Below are 23,148 nucleotides of genomic sequence, written 5' to 3'. Positions count from 1 at the left end.
GGGGTGACAGCTCACTCCCTCAGGGGAACAGCCACTTCAGCGCCTATAGGGCTTTTCCTTCCCTGGAGGTAGTGTGTAAAGCGGCAACTTGGAAGTCGGTTCACTCCTTCACTAAGCACTACAGGATTGATAAGGCGGCCTCGGCTGAGGCTGCGTTTGGTAGGAAGGTACTCCAACACATGGTCTCGGGACAAAGCTGAAGTGCCCACCCAGGGACTCGGCTTTTTTATGTCCCAAGAGTGAGGACTGGCCCACTCCTGGGACCACTGGAGAACGGAAGATTCTGTTCACTTACCGTGAAGTCTTCCTTCTCTGTGGTCCCGGAGTGGTCCAGTCCTACCCACCCAGTTGTGTCGGGGGGAGTATCAGCTTTGTCCTGGGACTTCTGAGTTGGAGGTGGACACTGTGTTTTGGGTTCCTAGGTCCCTCGCTAGAGCCCCTTGAGTAAGGGTTCAGGATAAGCTCTGGAGGGAGGGGACTGTTATGTTTTCCCCAGAGAGGTTTTTCTCCTGTTGTTCTTGGAGTTATTACTTGGGAGGTAAGATAGCTGGCAGAAAAACTGACTTCTGAGGATCAAGCGCCTCCCCTTTGGGTCAAGTTTGTTAAGCCCTGCGATAGAAGAGGAGGAGCTATGATCCCAAGAGTGAGGACTGGACCACTCCTGGGACCACAGAGAAGGAAGACTTCACGGTAAGTGAACAGAATCTTCCGTTATGCTCCATCTGTCTCCTCTCCTCTCCATCCATATCCTACCTTTTTTCTCAAATAGCTAGATGAATATAGAAGAGACTAGATTTTTACCCTGCCCTTCGCTTTGAGGCTCAGAGCAGCTTACAACAGTTACAATCTCCTTTCCTATCTCCTCCCCACAACAGACACCCTGTGAAATAGGTGGGGCTAAAAGGGTTCTGACAGACACTGTTCTTGAGAGAATGCCAGCAGCTGCATGTGGAGGAGTGAAACCTGGTTCTCCCAGATTAGAGTCCACGCTCTTAATCACTACACCAAACTGGCTTTCCCATTTTAAAACATTGAAATACTTCTTTGCCAGATGTATGTATATTAAAGGGAACATATACAGCTTGTTGTGGATCCTTTTCCTCTCTCCCACAAATGCTTCCAGCTGGTAAGGGGTAAGATTCAGCCTTCCATTAGTTAGAAAGTTCATGGGAAGAGATGCTCTTGAGGAGCTAAGCACTTGGATGCTCATGTCTGTGGAACCCAATTTGTTGCATTCCAACAATTCTTTCATCAGTGATGGAACAGAACCTTGATAATGTTTTCACAAGTCTTTATTTCTTAGTCCTAGTCTTATATAGAACATTCCTGTTTCATTCTTGGTGCTTGATCCAATGATTGTAATTTGTGACCCAATCTAACTGACTGTAAATGTCCTTAAGAATTATATATAATTTCATGCAATCAACTTGATTCTTGGATTAGTTGTACAGCACGCTGTTCTTGAGAGGAACACTATGGTTTTTGAACACACACACATGGCTTATCTTCATAAGGTTTGTCCATCAGTTTTAACCCCATACTGCTTTTGTACATTTCCTGATCTACTTACACATATTTGTTCCTTTAATTTTCACGTTGGTCACCCTTCCCTGGTTTTTTTTTCAAATTCTTTGAGATCACTTTTACACTGATCTTTTTTTGGAAGCCAATTTAAATGCCTTTTCCCTTCTGCATAATGTTTCTTTACATTTTCTTTGTCTCACTCATTCCCAGACACATTTTGAGGACTGCACTGGTATTGTAAAGCAACTCCCTCACCTTCTCCCACCTAGAAGAGAACTGGTTTGGGGCATTTAATTTGTTTTTTCAAAAAATGGTGGTAAATATCGATACACTGTGTAATGATACATACAGCCAGGGCTTTTTTTTTTGTAGAAAAAGCCTAACAGGAACTCATTATTTTCATATTAGGCCACAGCCCCTGAATGTCACCATTATTTCACAAAGTGATTTTTTTGGGTAGAAAAAGCCCAGGAGGAACTCATTTGCATATTAGGCCACACACCTCAACATCAAGCCAGCTGGAACTGCTTTTAAAAAGCCCTGGATACAGCCGGGTCTCTGGATCCCCAGCTTTCATTAAAGAAGAAGTCTCTATCTCTTTCCTTGTGAAGATGTAAGGAAAAAAGTTTATCTCCAAAAGGGAAGAGAGTGGAGACTTCCTTAAAAAGGAAGAAAGAAAGCTGGGTACTCTGAGAACCTACTGCACCTGCCATTACAACAGTATATCAGTATTTTAGTGCTTAAAAAAAAAAGCAACCATGATATTGATATAAGAGCATGTATGTACAAAAAATAAAAGGGATGTGTGTGCTGTGATACCACTGATGCTACTACCACTGATGATAGCACTCTTCCAGATTATTTAAAACATGTGTGTGGAGGGAAATAAACTAACTCAACAATGGAGAAAATGCGGAGGGAAAAAACATGTGTTGAAGAACTATACCCAAACCAATTCCAGTGCTTGTGGAACCTGCCAAGGACATGAAGAGTAAACCAAGCATGCAGAAAAGTCCTGACCCATCTCTGGGCATCTTGCCTGCTATACCTTTAGCCTTCACATTTAATAGCTTTTTGTGTCTCATACTTCTCAAGGCATTTTTATTTACTTTTCCTAGTTATTGCTTGAGTGATAGATCAAAATTGGGGCATAATATTAAAGATTTGTACTTGTGTAATAGTTGTTGTTTAACAAATTCATGGAGAAATTTTAATTCAAATTTCCCACAGTATTGAATCAAAGTTTGGACGGTAAGCACTAGTGGAAGGCATCATTGCGCCCTGCTGTAGATCCTATTTCAACTTGGTTTTCCATGGGATTCCCACATTTGTGTATCTAAAATCTTTTTTGTAATGATGAAAAATTAAGGATCTTTAGTGGAAATGGCTGCCTGGAGTTGTGTTTGATGAGCTGTTGCACCGGGAAACTTGATGTAAAATATTTGCTTTTGTTACATTTATTAAAAGGTAAAATAGTGAAATGTAATTCCAAATTCTCACTCTTACGAAATACACAATTTACATACATTGCTATGTTTTAATTAATAAAATACCCATGGAAGTGTAGTGATGAAGCAAGAACTGTTTACCTAATAATTTAATTTAATTGATTTGTGAGCATATATAACTGATTAACTGTATCAGAATATAAACATAATGTTTTGTATAGTTAAAACACTGTTTTAATGAAAATGTAAATCTCTGTAGGTTTACAGATACTTATGAGAGCTATATTAAGTAGCAGAGCCAATTGTGTCTGTAAAGTATGGCCTTTATGTTGCCATTTTTTTTTTCATCAAATCTATTAGTAAGCAAGTGCTTGTGACATTATAAGGATATACTGTATTCATTCATAAATTTTTCTGGAGAATCTGCAGAACCTATAATGAAACATATTCTTGTTTTCAGGTAATTGACGCTTTTTTTCTCTTTTGTGACTCTGTTGCGCCTGATTTGTTCTCTGATTGTAAGTTCTCAGATTTTTTCATGAATGTTTATGTTAAACTATAGAATTTTTTTATAGCCAGTACAGAAGCAGTGTTGCTTGCATCATTCATATGGATAGGAACTGCTGATGTGTGTTTCCTAAAATCAATATAAAAATTTATTATTAATAATTCCATGGTTCATATTAATTGCATATTTTGGTAGGATATTTCTTTTTGACTGATTTTTTAAAAATCCATATTTTACTACACTCAGTTCTTTATGTTATTCTAGACTGAATTTAGAGGAAGAATTGGATCAGATGAAAGTATGTGTATCTAGGGATAAAGCTACAATACAAGAACTGAATCTGTGTCTTCAACAAGAAAGAGAAGGTAGGCTCAATTTGACATTTATTCCAGTTGATGAATTGTGTTAGTTTAGAATTCAAAACAGCAAACAGTAGTACAGTGTCCTACCTACAAAGTAGCAATAACAAGATTACTTAGACTTGATGCACTGAAGAACTGGTATGGCAATCAAACAGTGAATCAAAAGACCGTGTATGCTAACTCACTTTCACACAGAGAAAGTTTTCTGTGTTCACTTTGTCAGTTACTTCAGGAATAAACTCTTCCAAACACTATTTTATTTTGATTTTGAAGCAGAGTTCTTCAGTGTGAGAAATGAGTCATGGTTTCCTTTCAAAATGATACTCTGTGTCAGTATTTCTCATCATGCACAATTAAATCATAAGTACATTGACTCTCAAGTAAATCCTATTAATTTTCAGGGAATTTAATTTCAAATAATGGTTATTAAGGCTGCAATACGAATCATATTAGATTTTTTTCTGCAAGGTCGTAGAAAACCTGTGATTCAAAAGGATAATTTGTATGTCTATTAGGGGAATTATGTGTACATTTAGACTTGCTTTGCAGTTCATCATACATTTATACCTATTCATTTTATACGATACTTTAGCTTTTTCAAATTATTTAGTCAACAGTTCAAACTCTTTTGCCTTCATGACTGTATTGCCATTCTGGAATCTATCCTAAATTTGATAAACTGACACTTTAAATAAACAACAATCATACAACAATTATAATTTTAATTAAAATGAAGGTGTCAACCGGTTTTTGGGGCAATGCCCCACCCGAGAGAACAATCACCAGGCGGTAGGCTTTGTTGTTCAGAGAAACAGCTTTATTTTCACTTCTGCAGAAGAGGAGAGGAAGACCATGGTACAAGGCTGTCTCCCTCTGGCTAACTCATGGTCAAACCTGAGCATATATAGATCCCCGACGTCATAAATCCCTGCCTCCCTCTGTGGCAAACAGCCAATCAGAGTTCACAGTCTGGCTTCTACGTCCGCTGGCTCAGGTTATGACCATATCAAATACAAACATCCTACAACCATATAAGGTAAACATCCTACAGCATCATTTTCCCTTTGTTTTATTTCATTAAATTCAAAGTTCTAAACCTGATATAACTCTACAACTAATACTTGCCCTAATGGCCTATTTATTAAAATGATACTGATTTAGCTTACTAAGATTCTAAAAATGCCTTTTGCTTAATACATTTTAAACTTAACTCATAGTGAATAAAAAAAGCAATTAAAACAAATCTTCAGCTCTCCTTTCTACGTTGCTATGAGACCAAGAGGAAACGGTTTAACCACAGACAAAGGCCGGAAATTGCTGCCAGCAGAGAGATAGGTACACAGTTTTAATAGGTCAGAGGAGCGATACTTTGCCGTCTCTGCTAGTTATTCATTTACCATGCTAAATATTGATTCTGCCTTGTTTCTTAGCAAGCCTTAAAGCGAATAAAAAGCATTTATATTTATCTAAGATTATATAGAGCTAAAATCTATAAAGAAGCAATAGGCAACATATGTTTAGCAAGCTATTAATAAACTTTTAAGAGGAAACGCTTAACCACAAGTCACAGGAAACTAGCATAAGCCAGATGCTCCTGTGTTTGTGGTTGGTTTTATAGGCCAGGTGTTATACTGGTGGTTTTTGTTTCATAGTTAATCTTCAAATGTCAGGAACAAAAGGTGGGGGCTCCTTGGCTCCTAGTAACTGGAACAAAGCTTTCATAGAAAATGCTTGCAATGGGGGGTTTCTTGTTGCCTCATTGAATGTATGCTTTATATAGAGAAACACAATTGAATAAATGAACATTATCATTATTAATTTCCTAACAATCCCCCCTTTTATTTTTATAAACTCTTCATTTATTCACGCCTTATTTCTTACACCCAAGTGGAGTCAAGTACTTCATACACATGGGAGGAACTCTCTTTTGGAGGTGATGGCAGTAGCCGGTATTCAGTCAGTAGTACTTCCATTTTGTTAGAAGGCATGGCGGCCTTTACTGCAGAATCTACTATTCTCCTAATGAGCGGAATTAAACAAGGAAGCATCATTAATCCTAACAACGCAATTCCCAGAAAAAATAGACCTTGCTTCCAATTGGCAAACATTCCCCCCAGCCACCCTCCAGTGTCCAGAATGCCAGACCATTTCTGGACAGGGACATGGGCCAGGTTCCTCATTCTAGTGGTGATTTCAGATATCACCTTTTGAGTGTCATCTATCTCCAAACAGCAATTAGTCAGGTTGAACTTCCCGCACACCCCTCCCTCGCTGGCAAGCAAATAATCTAAAGCCAAGCGATTTTGATAAATAGCGGTCCGAATTTGGGTTCCTTGTTTTGACAGTACTGCAAGTGCCACACTCGTTTCTCTGGTTAATAGTTCCACAACCGCCTGTAACCTTATTAACCTATTCAGCAAATAGATTGGAGTTCGGTAACCCCAAGTGCCGTCTTGCGCCCAAGAGGCTGGATCATAGTACTGCACAATCCTTTCAGGGGGCCACTCATCGGTCCATTGGCCGATTGTGAGTTCCTTACCTATTAGGAGGTCTCTTTTTGCCCTGAGCTCGTACCTTCCTAAGTTAATACCTTTAGTTAGGGGAATAAAGAAAAAAGCTGGTTTTATGTGGCCCAGAAAACATGTTCCTGTCCAATTTTGGGGTAGATGTGAGTAAGCCCTCCAACCGCAAATCCAATACAGTCCAGGGGGAGCCTCTCCTTCCTCACTTATTGTCCCATTGAGCCATATCTGTTGTGCAGCTTCAGTGAGATTCTTCCAAGGCTGCAATTCAGTTACATTGCCCCAAAAACTTCTTTCCTTAGTCCCATTTATTATTCTGACCCCCTGGCAGTTTGCATCTCCCATAACAATGGGGGTTTCCAAATCCCGGGGTGTGCGCTGAACGCACATTTGTCCTATTGACTGATCGTTTACTTCCCATTGGACTTTAGCCCCATGTTTTGGGTAAGTAGTCACATTGTAAGGCGAATTATAGTCGAATTCTATAACTTCCCATGGCCATTGGTCACCCTTTAAGGTCCCTCCGCAAACATAACAATTCTTCACATTCATTGTTTTTGCTATTTTCTCTGCCAAGTCTATAAACAGGTTTTTAGTTTTGTCAGTTAGGCTCTGCTTCCAGGGGCTCTTTTTAATTTCAGCCCAAAAGGCATGGTGCCTTACTAAATCCTGGCCAACTATGAACTCTTCCTTCTGGGCAAAATAAACCTGTACGGAGGGGTCTGTTCCCTGTCCGGCAATCAGTAGTACCAATTTCCGATCCCAGATCTTATCTTTATCCCACACGGCTGGCCGTAGGATGGTGAAGTTTACCGGATTACAAGTGCCCAGCCGGCAAGTGTCCTTAGCAGGGAGTTTTTCCATTTTTACTGACCTCCCTAATTCCCCCCAGTCGTTCCACTGTTTTTTCCCAGTATTCCATACCGCAGCACCCCATCCAAGACGGACAGAAGAGTCTATGGCTTTACTGGTAAATCCGTCTCCGTCAAATCCCATATATTTTTCATTACTGCTATATGTTCGTTCCCACTTTAGTCCCCAACAGCCATTGCTATCATCCCCAAACGAATTTATAAGTTGGCAGGCATCAAAGGTTAGGTTGACTGGCTTGTTTCCTTTTCTAAGTCCCCTAGCGAGGGTAAGGCCCCACATAAATGCTCTCATTTCTACCCATACTCTTCTCGGACTTTCCTTAGGATCATAGCAAATTTTAAGGTCACATACGCTATACTGCGTGTCATGAAATTCACATTGGGTTACTGTGCCCTCACAAAAATATAAAGACTTATAAGTTATAGTTTGAATTACCTGGGACCCTCTCCGTGTTGTGACTATACAAGCTTCTGGGCATGAGGGGGTATCCTCTCCACCCTCTCTAATGGCGGCCCAACTTACGGCCACCAGAAATGGTACCAGGACATGGAGGGCAGTCTCTTTTCTGGGTCCCAGCATCGTTCACCCGGATCCCCTCCCACACGGGAAGCCCAGGTTTCAAAAGAATCAGGGCAGGTGCTGCAGAGGAGGTCTCCCCAATAACTCGGGTGGAACAAGTCTTCCCCTTGGGGGTATAAGTACTTATCCGAGGTCTTAACAATCCCTTTTTCTAGCCCTCTAGTTGTAGCTAGTTCCCCTATATGGAACCAGGTAGTAGGACCAAAGTCTGTCCAACTTGAGACTTTCCAATATTTCCAGGATTTTGATCTTATCTTTTTGTCAGTGGCGCAAAAGCGTCCTACTTCCCTGTACTGTTTCCAGGCGCAGGTGGGGTCAATCACCCACACTGAACCTGCAACAAAATCAGAAAAGGACTTCGGGTCCTCCTTTGGCGATTCACCCAACAAGTTGAGATCTAAATGTGCACACCACTTCCCCTTCCAAAGGGTAAACCCTTTTACCAGTTCTGAGCTTATCCAGGCCTGGTCAACGGCTTCTAATCTCTGCTGTGGGGTCCAGGATAAGGGTTCGGGATCACCCAGTGCCCACATAAATGGTATTCGTCCGGGTTGATAATGTATTCGGACCTCGGACTCCAAGGGCACTTTATACACTTATATCTTCCCCAAAAACTCGGTTGCCAGGCCCACCACCCTGGGACTCGGCCTTTTAAACCATATGGGCTGGGGATTCCTTCTATATCTGTCTGGTAAAACAGCAGTTGACCTTCAAGCTTTACAGCACCATACCACAAGTATTTATCAGTTACTCCCCAAAAGTAAGGTTTCCATTCGACCCTTCCTTTCTTTCTAAAATCTATATTCCACTCAATTTTCCCACAGGTACCTCTTCCTCTAAATTGACGGACTTTTATATCATAGTGATCACACACTTTTCCTGTAAAGAAAACCCTTCCCCGCATTTATTTCAACTCCTCCGTTTCAGGGTTGTTTTCAGTGCTTCTCCAGGAACAGGGATGGCTTCCCATTCGGCCTCTGGGGCTACAGCGTGTTTTGCCCTGGTGTGGTGCGTCCACCCCGCTTCTTTCGTCCGGATGGCTGTTTCAGTAGTTAGAAGAATCTGGAATGGACCCGCCCACTTTGGAATTAGGGACTCTGTCTTCCACGCCTTGATGTATGCCCACTGGCCCGGTAGAAACGAATGGACTGGTGCCTCAAGCGGTGCCCTCTGTACGGTCACACCAACCTCCCTATTATGAGAAAGAATGGAGAACAGTGCCAGCAAATATTTTCTTAAATAGGCATCCTTTAATAAGTGCAAGTCGGCATTTCCAGAGCCTGGGGCTATGTCCCACACTCCCATACCGTACAAGCACTCGAACGGTGAAAGGCCAGTGGATTGAAGCGGCCTGGTCCGGATGCCAAACAGTACTAGGGGAAGCACCTTGGTCCACGGGAGTTGAGACTGGGCTGTAAGCTTTAACAGCCCTAACTTTACACTTTGGTTCATGCGTTCGGTTTTTCCTGAACTCTGGGGATGCCATGGGGTGTGAAGTTCCCATTTAATTCCCAGAGCCTCCATGACTTGATGGAGCACCTTTTGGGTAAAATGAGCTCCTCGGTCTGAGTTTAGAGCTTTTAGTAATCCAAAACGGGGAATGATTTGTTCCAGTAGAAGCTTTGTTACTACCTTCGCTGTTGCTTGAGTTGTGGGAAATGCCTCTACCCATCCCGTTAGTTGGTCAGTTAGGACTAAACAGTGTTTCAACCTCCCCACCCTAGGGAGATCTATAAAGTCGCACTGGATATACTCAAAAGGATGCACGGCCAACGGTCGTCCACCCATTTCAGTTTTCCGGGGGTTATTTTTGTTTGCCTTTTGACAGGGGACACACCGGGCTACTAGGGAGTTTGCAGATGACCACACCCGGCGCCCCACAAATTTCTGCAAAAAGGTGTGCACTAGTGCCCTAGTTCCCCAATGTCCTCCCTCATGTAAAGCCTTAAGTACCTCCCTCACTACCCCCTCAGGCAGCCACTGGCGGCCATCAGGTAGGCGGTAAACACCACCTTCGAATGTGGCTCCTTGTTTTTCAGCAAGTTCTTTTTCTTTTTCTTGGTATTTAAAAGGAGGTTTAGGCTCAATTCCCGTAGGAATTAGTGCGGCTAGTCTCTGGGGAGGGACCGTATTTGGACCCATGGCCGCCCTTTTAGCTAATTCATCTGCTGCCCTGTTTCCCTGCACTTCTGGAGAGTTTCCCCTTGTATGTCCGGGGACATGGATAACAGCGACCTGGGCAGGCAGGTCTAGAGCTTGCAAGGTTTCCTTCACTAAGTTGTGGTGAGCCAGGTTCTTTCCCTGAGATGTTAGCAAACCTCGCTCACACCACAGCTTTCCGAAAACATGCACCACCCCACAAGCATATTTGGAGTCTGAGAATATATTGACTGTCTGGTCAGATCCTATTTCCAGTGCCCTTTTTAAGGCGTAAAGTTCAGCAGTTTGTGCTGACATTGAGGGAGGAAGTGCTCCTGACTCAACTTCCACTTGCCCATCCTCGACTATTGCATACCCAGTGTACCTTTTTCCTTCAATCACCCTGGAGGACCCGTCTGTATATAGGTTCCATCCGCCCTCAATTGCAGTTTCCTGCAAGTCTTCTCTGTATTTGGTTTGCAGTTCAGTGATCCCTATACAATCATGACCTTCCCCAAATTCCTTTTTTACCTTTTCAGAGAGTCCGTCTGCTGGACCCAAATGGTCAGTTGTGATGACCTGTAAGTCCGCCTGCTCCAACAGGGTTGCCTCTATTTGTAGCAGTCTAGCATCTGTCATCCATTTCCTGGCAGTATGTGTTAGGATGGCCCGGATTTGGTGGGGAGAATGGACAATAATGTTCTCCCAAGGGTAAAGTTTCCTTACAGTCTTTACCATCAATGCAACTGCCGCACAAGCCTGCAGGCATAAAGGCCATCCCAACACAACTGCATCTAGATGTTTTGAAAAATATCCTGTCACTTGATAGGAACCAGATCTCTTTTGGGCAACCACTGCCTTGGCTACTCCCTTTCCAATAGTCACAAATAAGTGATTGGGCAACTTAGGGTCTGTGAGACCCAGGGCCGGTGCCGACAACAGAGTCTGTTTTATCCTTTCAAAAAGTTTGTGATCTGCCCTTTCCAAAATAAGCGGGTCGGGCTGGTTGTTTTTCAGTTTCTGTAGAAATGGCTGTACCAATTCAGAGTATCCTTCAATCCATTGTCTACAGAAGTTGACAGTCCCGAGGAAACCTCTCAAACCCCTCTTAGTCTTTGGCATTTCTAATTTTTGTATCCCCTCCACTCTTCTGGGGTCCAGATATTTCTTTCCCTCCTTCAGGACTGTGCCCAAATATTTGACTTCGGGTTCACAGAACTGAAGTTTCTCTTTGGTCACTCGAAGGCCCTTTCTTCCCAGAAAATTTAGCAGGCTGACGCTTGCAGCCTCCACCTGTTGCCCTATTTCCCCAACTTATCAGCAAATCATCCACATATTGAGTCAGTAGAGTCCCTGGACCGTGGTCCCATTCCCCAAGTACAGAAGCCAGAGCTTCCCCAAAAATAGTTGGCGATTCTGTGTAACCTTGGGGCAGAACCTTCCAGTGAAACCTGGTCAACCGACCAGTGTCTGGGTGAGGCCACTGAAAGGCAAAAATAACCCTGGACTCTGCGGCCAGGGGAACACAGAAAAAAGCTGATTTTAAATCAATCACTGTGTAATATCTGTGCTCTGGTGGAATTCCCTGTAGTATGGTGTGGGGGTCTGGCACCACTGGGGTCCGGGGAATGACCACCTTATTGACTTCTCTCAAATCTTGAACCATTCTCCATGTGCCGTTGGGCTTTTTCACGGGCAATATGGGGGTGCAATAAGGGGAGTTGCTAGGTTCAATTAGTCCATCGTCTAGAAGTTCTTTTACCACTGGGCGAAGCCCTTGTTCTGCTTCAGGTTTTACTGGATATTGGCCACGATAAACCGGCACATTATGTTTCAAGTTTATTTTGGCTGGGGGCACATCTAATTTTCCAGGGTTTCCCGGCCTTGCCCAGACTAGAGGGTCTATTGATTCTTCAATCTCAAGTCTTAAGGCCCTTAGTTTAACCAGGCAACCCTCGGTCTGAAAGGTAAGAACTAATCCCAATTTGCACATCAAATCTCGACCCAATAAGCACACTCCAGAGTCTGGCATCCACAAAAACCCGTGCAATTCCAGTTTGTGATGCAAATTTACAGGTAGGGGTTGTAATATAGGGACGGCCAATTCTTTATTTTCAACCCCTATTATCTTACACTTTCCCCCAGACAAAGGTGGCGGTCCTTGCCACACTGGTCGGTCCAGGGTTGATTTTGTGGCGCCAGAGTCTACTAAAAATTCAATTTGTTGTTGCTGTTTTCCCACCTTTAGAGTTAACAAGGGCTCGGCAAAAGGCGGGACAAACGCCAAATGCCCCTGACCCCCCTATTCAGAATCCTCGTAACACCTTGCCTGCCTCACTAATTCTTCAGTTTCTCCTTTGTCCAGCCTTTTCGGGCAGTCTTTTTTCCAATGTCCAGGCTGGAAACAATTGGCACAAGTGTCCTTAGGAATCCTTCTTTTTATTCCCTCCCTGTTCTCGAATGAATTCCCTTTTCTCCATAATCTGCGGTCTGGGTTATTTACCCATGGGGGCAGTCTGCCCCTTCTTTCTTGCTGGGCTCCTACTGTTTGTTGTACTGCCTGTGCCATAAGCCGTGCTTTTCGTTTTTCTTTCTCCTCCTCCCTCCTAACTATCACTTTCTGAGCTTCATTGACCAACTCCTCAATTGGCTTCAAAAGGAGCCCATCAAATTTCTGCAACTTTCTCTGAATATCTGGATAGGCTCCGGCAACAAATTGCAATTTTAAAGTGGCCACATTAGCGCCCTCATCGGGGTTCAAGCCAGTATATTGGCGCATCCCCTTCTTCAAGCGTTCCAGATATTCCACTGCACTCTCTTCCTTCTTTTGTGGGTGTCCAAAAGCCTTTTCGGTGTTTATGTGTCTAGGGATTATTTTCTCAAACCCCTGTAACAGATATCTCCGAAAAGTTTCGCAGCTCTCCCGCCCTCCAGGTTGTTGGACATCCCAACCTGGTGGGGTGGTCTCAGGGAAGGCTGCGTTAGCTTGATCAGCAGTTCTATCCCCGTTCTCATCCCTCCAGATTTCTCTAGCTTTTATTAATGCTTGATTGGCATATGTGGGTCCCGCCAACTGTTTGCTAATGTGCATTAATTCAGTGGGCGTATAAATAGAGGGTCCCAAGGCATCCTTGATGCTCTGCACAAATCCAATAGGATCTTCTATCAACTGAGGCAATTGTGATTTTATGACTCTTATATCAGAACTGGTTAACGGAACCTCCACATAGCCAATACCATTATTTGTTGGGACCTGTCTCAGTGGGTATTCGGGGTTAATCTTTTCCTCCATGTCCTTGTCTAAATTTAAAATTCTCCTTTTTGTTTTGGGGGTACAATTTTTGAGTGTTGTATTCAATCTATTCATCTCTCTCTCCAACTTGCTGGAGGGGAGTACCTTCTGTGAGTCCTCCTCTACATCCTCCTCACTGCTCTCCCCATTTTCTCCTTTTCCCAGGGGAGCTTGGCCTCCTCCCACCAGTGGGGTCCCCTCTAGCACTTGGGGTGCTGGGCCTCCTCGCATCTGGGGTGTCTGACTCTCTCGCACCTGGGGTACTTGGCCTCCCTCGGCTCGGCCAAGCTGATAAGGGGGGGGAGCAGAGGGAATGACATAGCATAGAGGATCAAAGGTGGACATCTCCCCTACGGGTATGTCTTTCATAGGTTTCTTTTCCTTAACTGCCTTTAAACTAATGGGATTGCAAAATCCCTTTCCTATGAAATATATCCATAACAAGATATATGGTGCCTCCTTGCCTACACTAGGAAGGGGCTCTTGTTCTTGATACAGGCGGTAAATGTCATATGCCTGCTTAGACACGCAAGAACCCCAGCGGGGCCACCGTGGCGTGATATTGAAATACGGCCAGACGGTTGTACACAGACGAACCATCTCCTCCTTTGTCTCATGTCCTGTAGAGACCTCATCCCAGTGGGAGATCAGCCTTCCCAACGGGCTGTCTCCGGGAATTTCTGACCCTGGCCATTCCTTTCCAGTGATCTGGGCGTCCCCAACGGAATTCCCTACCTTTGGTACCTTCCTCACCTTTGACGTCTTATTTCCCATCCTCAATACCAGACAACAACACAAGGGAGGGAGTTTGGCAAAGAGGTAAGGGCTCCTCAAAGCCGGGACACACAAGGGTTTTGACAGTTTCACACGACTCCGACTCTTGCCCCCGGAGCTCACGGTCAGCAGAAGAGAACTGCGGAGTCCAGTCACACACCACTCACACCAACAAACAAGCCTCAATGCCCAAAACTAATTTTACTTTCCTTTGCCCAATGTTATTTTCTACTCACCGGTTCCACACAGCAGACTCCTCCGGTGGGCTGTTTTCAGCTGAACGCCTCCGTTGTGGGTTCTTGGGGAGCAGAGTGCCACGCCTCAAACAGTGAGTTGGCAGCCAAACTCGGCCGGGGATCCCTCCAAAATCACAGGAGAGGAGTGTTCGCCCTGCTCTCCAATGGACCAGAGGCCCAACCCCAAAAGGGGCTTCTCTATCCCACTTCTGACACCAGTAAATTGTCAACCGGTTTTTGGGGCAATGCCCCACCCGAGAGAACAATCACCAGGCGGTAGGCTTTGTTGTTCAGAGAAACAGCTTTATTTTCACTTCTGCAGAAGAGGAGAGGAAGACCATGGTACAAGGCTGTCTCCCTCTGGCTAACTCATGGTCAAACCTGAGCATATATAGATCCCCGACGTCATAAATCCCTGCCTCCCTCTGTGGCAAACAGCCAATCAGAGTTCACAGTCTGGCTTCTACGTCCGCTGGCTCAGGTTATGACCATATCAAATACAAACATCCTACAACCATATAAGGTAAACATCCTACAGCATCATTTTCCCTTTGTTTTATTTCATTAAATTCAAAGTTCTAAACCTGATATAACTCTACAACTAATACTTGCCCTAATGGCCTATTTATTAAAATGATACTGATTTAGCTTACTAAGATTCTAAAAATGCCTTTTGCTTAATACATTTTAAACTTAACTCATAGTGAATAAAAAAAGCAATTAAAACAAATCTTCAGCTCTCCTTTCTACGTTGCTATGAGACCAAGAGGAAACGGTTTAACCACAGACAAAGGCCGGAAATTGCTGCCAGCAGAGAGATAGGTACACAGTTTTAATAGGTCAGAGGAGCGATACTTTGCCGTCTCTGCTAGTTATTCATTTACCATGCTAAATATTGATTCTGCCTTGTTTCTTAGCAAGCCTTAAAGCGAATAAAAAGCATTTATATTTATCTAAGATTATATAGAGCTAAAATCTATAAAGAAGCAATAGGCAACATATGTTTAGCAAGCTATTAATAAACTTTTAAGAGGAAACGCTTAACCACAAGTCACAGGAAACTAGCATAAGCCAGATGCTCCTGTGTTTGTGGTTGGTTTTATAGGCCAGGTGTTATACTGGTGGTTTTTGTTTCATAGTTAATCTTCAAATGTCAGGAACAAAAGGTGGGGGCTCCTTGGCTCCTAGTAACTGGAACAAAGCTTTCATAGAAAATGCTTGCAATGGGGGGTTTCTTGTTGCCTCATTGAATGTATGCTTTATATAGAGAAACACAATTGAATAAATGAACATTATCATTATTAATTTCCTAACAAAGGTTGCAGCCTGTATAACTTATCTGTGTATGTTTAGAACTGAATTGCTTCATGTTAATGTAACTAATGAATCTAATCTTGTATTTTACTATAGTCTATACATTTAGTTTTTCCAGTGTCTTTGTTTAACAGGATAATATAGAACACTTAGAATAAATGTTGCATAACTTTACATAGTTGCAGGCTGCAGCAAATATATTCACTGGTTATTGCCTCTTTTGATTTGTCACATTATGGATCTTGGGAAAATATTTATATCAGCTTTGCTTAATTTCAGTCTGAATAATTACATAATATGTTGAATTCAGCAATCTGTTACTGGAAAGTGATCTTACCCATTTCCTATACCCCCAAAATCCATTTCTGATCCCAAGAAATTCAATTTCAGGGTCACAAGACCCTCCTGAAATAATAGCTACATGGGCTAGAAGTCTCCATGGGTTACAAACAATAAGGGAACAAAATAGCCCTTGCTGCCTCTTCTGTCATCAACTCTCCACTGACAGAAGGAGCAATTTTAGTTCCTTCCTACTGCAGCCTTTTGACCCACATAGCTATTGCTTAACATTGGTCTCCCAGTCCTGGGAGTCAACTTTCTTACGGTCACAATGGCTCTTGGAGAGAAGAGAAAGCAGAGAAGATCTGTGATCATCATTGCCTTCTCCTTATTGATTGCAAAGGACTCAAATGTGAACTTGTGGATCTCCTGACAAAAATATGTAATATTTCATTAATAAGGACTGAAAGGTAGCTAATGTCACCCACATCTTTAAAAAGGGTTGCAGAGGAGATCCGGGAATTACAGGCCAGTCAGTCTGGCGTCAATACCAGGTATGTTGGTGGAAACGTTATTAAAGAGAGAATTAGTAGATACATTGATGAACAAAAGCTATTGAGAAAGACTCAGCATGGGTTCTGTAAGAAGGGAAACCCAATAGATGTTGTTTACCTTGACTTCCAGAAAGCTTTTGATAAAGGTCCTCATCAAAGGCTCCTAAGTAAACTTAGTAAAATGGCAAGTCCTCTTGTGGATCAAAAACTGGCTAATTTATAGGAAGAAACAGATAGTATAAATGGGCAATTATCACAGTGTAGGATGGTAAGCAGTGGGGTACTGCAGGGCTTAGTACTCGGTCCAATGCTTTTAAACTTGTTGATTAATGATTTGGAATTGAAAGTAAGCAGTGAAGTGACTAACTTCGTGGATGACACTAAATTGTTCAGAGTGGTGAGAACCAGGGAGGATTGGTGAGGGGCATTAAATGAGGTTCAGTGTGGCCAAGTGTAAAGTAATACACATTGGGGCCAAAAATCCTAACTATAAATACATGTTGATGGGAGTCTGAACTGGTAGAAACTAACCAAGAGAGAGATCTTGGAATTGTGGTAGATAGCTCACTGGAAATGTTGAGACAGTGTGTGACTGCAATAAAAAAAAAGGCCAATGCTATGTTGGGGATTATTAGGAAGGGAACTGAAAACAAATCAGCCAGTAATATATATGTAAATGTTTTTATAGATCTAATTTGAATATGTTTGTAAACTGCTAATGTTTTTAAACTGTTGTTAGCTGCCCTGAAGCTGTCGGGGGAGGGCGGGATATAAATCTGACAAATAAATAAAATAAATCCATCCACCCACCCACCCACCCATCCATCCATCTGACATCTGTCATCTAGCTATCATTTATCTATCAATCTATCTATCATAATGCCCTTATATAAATTGATAGCACAGCCTCATTTGGAATACTGTGTACAATTCCAGTCACCGTAACTCAAAAAAAGATATTATAGCACTGGAAAACGTGCAGAAAAGGGTAAATAGAATGATTAAAGGATTGGAACACTTTCCCTATGAAGAAAGGTTGAAGCACTTGGAGTTCTTTAGCTTGGAGAAATGATTACTGAGGGGTGACAAGATAGAGGTTTACAAGATTATGCACGGGACAGAGAAGGCAGAGAAAGAAGTACTACTTTTCTTCCTTTCTCACAGTACAAGAACTCATGGGCACTCAATGAAATTGCTGAGCAATTAGGTTAGAACGGATAAAAGGAAGTACTTCACCCAAAGGGTGATTAACATGTGGAATTCACTGCCACAGGAGGTGGTGGTGGCTACAAGCATAGACAGCTTCAAGAGGAAATTGGATAAACATACAGAGCAGAGGTCCATCCGTGGCTGTTAGTCACAAGATATAGATGGAACTCTCTGGGGAAATGATGCTCTGTATTCTTGATGCTTGAGGTGGGGGGCAACAATGGGAGGGTTTCTAGTATCCTAGCCCCACTAATGGACCTCCTGATGGCACTTGGAGTTTTTTGGCAACTGTGTGACACAGAGTGTTGGACTGGATGGATCACTGACCTGATCTAACATGGCTTCTCTTATGTTCTTATGCTAGATGTGATCATAAGAACATAAGAGAAGCCATGTTGGATCAGGCCAATGACCCATCCAGTCCAACACTCTGTGTCACACAGTGGCCAATATATATATATATACACACTGTGGCTAATAGCCACTGATGTACCTCTGCTCCATATTTTTATCCAATCCCCTCTTGAAGCTGGCTATGCTTGTGGCTGCTGCCACCACCTGTGGCAGTGAATTCCACATGTTAATCACCCTTTGGGTGAAGAAGTGCTTCCTTTTATCTGTTTTAACCTGACTGCTCAGCAATTTCATTGAACGCCCATGAGTTCTTGCATTGTGAGAAAGGGAGAAAAGTACTTCTTTCTCTGCTTTCTCCATCCTGTGCATAATCTTGTAAACCTCTGTCATGTCATCTCGCAGTCGACGTTTGTCCAAGCTAAAGAGCCCCAAGCGTTTTAACCTTTCTTCATAGGGAAAGTGTTCCAAACCTTTAATCATTTCTAGTTGCCCTTTTCTGCACTTTTTCCAATGCTATAATATCCATTGTGAGGTGCGGTGACCAGAATTGCACACAGTATTCCAGATGAGACCGCACCATCAATTTATACAAGGGCATTATGATACTGGCTGATTTGTTTTAAATTCCCTTCCTAATAATTCCCAGCACGATGTTGGCCTTTTTTTATTGCAATTGCACACTGTCTTGACATCTTCAGTGAGTTATCTACCACAACCCCAAGATCTCTCTCTTGGTCAGTCTCTGCCAGTTCAGACCCCATCAACTTGTATTTGTAGCTGGGATTCTTGGCCCCAATGTGCATTACTTTGCACTTGGCCACATTGAACCTCATCTGCCATGTTGACACCCACTCACCCAACCTCAACAGATCCCTTTGGAGTGCCTCACAATCCTCTCTGGTTCTCAGCACCCTGAACAATTTAGTGTCATCTGCAAACTTGGCCACTTCACTGCTTACTCCCAACTCCAATTCGTTAATGAACAAGTTAAAGAGCATGGGACCCAGTACCGAGCCCTGCGGCACCCCACTGCTTACCATCCTCCACTGTGAAGACTGCCCATTTATACTCACTCTCTGCTTCCTATTAATTAGCCAGTTTTTGATCCACAAGAGGACCTGTCCTTTTACTCCGTGACTCTCGAGTTTACTAAGGAGCCTTTGATGAGGAACTTTATCAAAAGCTTTCTGGAAGTCAAGGTAAACAACATCTATTGGGTCCCCTTTGTCCGCATGTTTGTTCACCCCCTCAAAGAACTGTAACAGCTTAGTGAGGCAAGATCTTCCCTTACAGAACCCATGCTGAGTCTTCCTCAATAATTTGTGTTCATCAATGTGCCTACTCATTCTGTCCTTGATAATGGTTTCTACCAACTTTCCTGTTATTGAGTGCATTTGTGTGCACTGAAAACAATTGGCAGTCCTTGTGCAGTCCCTGCAGTGGATCCAACCCAGTGGATTATATACAACCAAATGCCAGCAAGTGATACTTTCCATCATGGAGTTTCATTCCCTCCTCACTACAGCACCTTTAATCTGCGCATCTTTTTTACATATAGGTCCTGCAGTTCTAAGCATTAACTTTGTAGGGGTCAAAAGAAAATCTAGAAAATGTGGAGAAAATCTCCCTGTGTTCTGACAGTTAGATAACTGGTGTTCCAATTCATATATCTAATCAGGTTTTAAGATTAACATTGAGTGCTTTGATCAGTTTAGTATTTAAAAAGCTTTTTTAAAAAGCCCTTAGAAGTAAATGTTGATGTAAATCCTACAGTTAATATTAAAATGAGTAAATGTTTAGAAAAAGATGAAGTAGGAAAGGAAGTAGGAAATATATGCAATACCACTGTGCTAAGGGAGTGTGCTTGGAACTAACATGGGAGTTAACAGATTAATATCAAGGTAAAGGTACCTATTCCCCAGTTGCACAGTTTTATGCTTTTCAGCTTTTATTATCTTACAGTAGTGCTCCATTTATTCCATGAATACAGAAGTTTTAATTAACTATGACACATTCCAAAGACAAAAGAATGCTCTAATTCACTCTAACAAACTTATTAGTCACTGTTTATGCCAAGAGGATTGTTAACCTACAGAGGGTGGTGTGCTTTTCTTCTTTTGCTTTGTTTGTGAATCAAGAGCTCTGTACTGACCTGCCATGTCCACTTGTAGTTTTGAATGATACTTCTGAAACAAACCTTTACCCTGTATAGCAGATAATATTCTCTGAGGAGACATGTCTTTGTTTAGCTTAAAAAAGATTTTTACAACATTTGAGCTGTTTTGCTACAATGCACTTCCTTTCTATGACATGTTTAATACCTGATTCAAATGCAGTCAGCTGTGTGGTCTCTGCTTGAAAGTATACCTGCGACACATATACATATATCATTTGATTTCTCTACTCTTGATTAATATATACTTGATGACTGGCAGCAAAATGTAGACACTGACTTCACTGAAATAGCATTTTGTTTCAAGCGATGGGAGGGTATATAAAAGACCAGGCTGATGTATTTGTATCTGTGATGGCCAATTCACACATGTAAGCCATCATTTAATGTTTCCATTGTCAAGTGATGTTTCATGGGGCATGCTACTTGTGTGTGTGGTTGCCCATGTGGTGCTAGGTGATTTCTAGCATGTGGTTGTAAATAATGCATGAAAAAAGAGAGAGATTTTTGGGATGGTTTGATTAAAAATAGCTGGAGCCACACTTACACAAATTGTTTGGCACATGATATTTATGGATGTGGGTTGCCCCACACCTGATTGCATGTATGAGAAGATATTATTCTTTTTTTTTTCTTAATATGGTGACAGTAAGTGTTAATAGTGAGTTTCAGGTGCTCAAGATTTGGACTAGAGTGGTGAGGAGGAGCAGCCTAGGGATACCATCTAGTCTATATATAAGATGCTTTTCTGAGTGGTATGTAGAGTCATGGGTCACTGGTTGGTTGTTTGAGTTTCTAATTACTATGAATCCTCAGCATTACACTGGAATGACATCTATGACTTATTCTGAAAAGTACCTGATCTTTCACCTTTTAAAAAAGGGAGTTTAAAGTTCTGTCCACCCTAATTCTGTTACTATTTGCTTTGTTCACCAATCACTCTGATCCTCCTGGCAGGGGATAAGACCCAGAGAACAAAACTGCTAGTAACTGTGTAGATAAAAAGATAGCAAATTCGCCTTTTAAGGCACAGGGGGGAAAGTGAAGATGGGAATAAAAGTATAGCATCTTTAACCTGCAGATCTATTGTACCTTTGAAAATCTTGTAGTGAGGAAAAAAACAGTCTGGTGTTACAAAGATTGATAATTATATACTATAAGACTTTGAAAAGAGGTCAGTCTTTTGAGACTGACCAAACACTTGTCAAGAAAATAGATCTCATTATTCATAATTGGAAAACTGATGAGCCCATTTCCTTAAAACACCTTAGTATTGTTTTACACTGATATTAAGTGTCACAATATATTATTTATTCCCCTACTAGAGCTGTTCTTTAGACTTGGTGAAGAGGATGGGGTCAAGAGCAGTACTCCAAAGAAGAATGTGAAAGAAATATCAGCACAGACATTACAGAAGGTACCCTAATCTGTAAAATATTGAACCTAGCAAGTTAAATCTCAATTTCAGTATAAGGAATCTTACGTTAAAAGACAGAACTGATGAGTGAAAGCCATGTGTTCTTTTTTTTTAATTACCTCCCATAATTCAAAAAAAAAAAAATCTGCCAGAATTGTGTCAGAAATCAATGCTCATGGAAAATAATATTTATGTCTCTTGCAGTGTCAAAGAAAATTAAAAATATGTTTAATAGAATAAAACAACTCTAGAAATGATCTAGATGTAACTTGAAGCATATGTTCTCAACAATTTTAGTGTGTTCTTTTCTGTAAGCTTTGGCTTAGTGGAAAAAAAAATGCAAGCCTGATAATCTGCTGGCACACCTAATAATTATTAAAAGATGAAATTGTATACATATCTCAACATGAAAGAACTGCAAATGCAGTATGGAAAATGAACAGGAATAATGCAAGCATTCGTACATTCTGCTCACCAAGCACCACCCTTTGTCCCCATTCCTGGAGAAAGGAGGAAAACCATTGTAAGGCCACCCCCCGAACTCGGGCAAGGCAGTGGGTCATAAGGTCATAGTCGACCGTGTCAAATGCTGCTGACAGATCAAGAAGTATCAGCAGCGCTGACCCGCCTTGATCCAGATGCCATCTTAGGTCATTTGTGTGAGCGACTAGGACAGTCTCCGTTCCATGGCCCGGGCCAAAGCCAAACTGGAATGGGTCCAAGGCTTGGCTTAAAGAGCCAAGCCCAATAGAATCTCTCTGCTTCTTCTCTACACCTGCATTTCTAAGGACTCTTAATTCCTGGGAGTAAGCACTTCTTAATAACACTTGTGTTGTTTATGGGTTGACCTGATCTGGCCTTGCTTTGGCTCAGTCAGCTTCCCATGGGACTAGGTAATTCTGACTGAGGGACAGGTTGGGGGAGATCTTGTGTTGTGCATCAAAGGGGGCACAAAATCAAATGAGTTAGAAAACATCAGGGGAATTGACTCCCCAGCAGTAGCGATATGGGTGGAAGGGTTAGTTAAAATTGGGAGTGTATCTGATCAAACTCTTGAGACTGATGTTGAGATAGAGAAGGAAATAAGGGAGGTGACTAAAGCAGATAATGTTATTATACTGGAAGACTTAACTGCCCTCTCATTGACTAGGTAAACATGTGCTAGAGTCATGCTGTAGAAATTAGATTACTACACATCATAAATTACTAAACAGGGATATTGGTTTTTTATCTCGTTACATATGCTAAACCCACTTTCACCAAGTATGGCTATATATCCACAGTATTCCAATGTATTTCTCTTTTAGGATAGTGTATCAGAATAATGTTTTTGTATTTACATAAAAAAGGGATATTGGCTGTTTATCTCATTACATATTCTAAACCCATCGTCCACTATATTTTAATGTATTATTTTCTAATGGCAAACTAGAATGATGTATATATTTAAGTTACATGCTAAAAGGTGTAAATTAGTTGGACAGGAAAAACTTCTGGGGAAAAAATGCCCTCATTTTGACCCAGGCTTATTAGCAATAGAATAATTAACAGACATTCTCACATTCTGACATGTTACTATTTTATTGGTTTC

General features: G+C 41.9%; 1 protein-coding gene across 1 annotated transcript in view; it reads left to right on the top strand.

Moving 5' to 3' along the window:
* The window catches only part of CNTLN (centlein), a 380,111-nt gene that overhangs the window by 229,684 nt on the left and 127,279 nt on the right, over window positions 1–23,148 (top strand). The window contains exons 13-14 of the mRNA XM_060236541.1: window positions 3,745–3,845; window positions 21,466–21,557. Coding sequence (XP_060092524.1) covers window positions 3,745–3,845; window positions 21,466–21,557 — 193 coding nt within the window. The remainder of the gene's footprint in view (window positions 1–3,744; window positions 3,846–21,465; window positions 21,558–23,148) is intronic.

The sequence above is a fragment of the Heteronotia binoei genome, chromosome 4 (assembly GCF_032191835.1).
Source record: "Heteronotia binoei isolate CCM8104 ecotype False Entrance Well chromosome 4, APGP_CSIRO_Hbin_v1, whole genome shotgun sequence".
NCBI lineage: Eukaryota > Metazoa > Chordata > Lepidosauria > Squamata > Gekkonidae > Heteronotia > Heteronotia binoei.
This window is presented reverse-complemented; position numbering and strand designations above follow the sequence as displayed.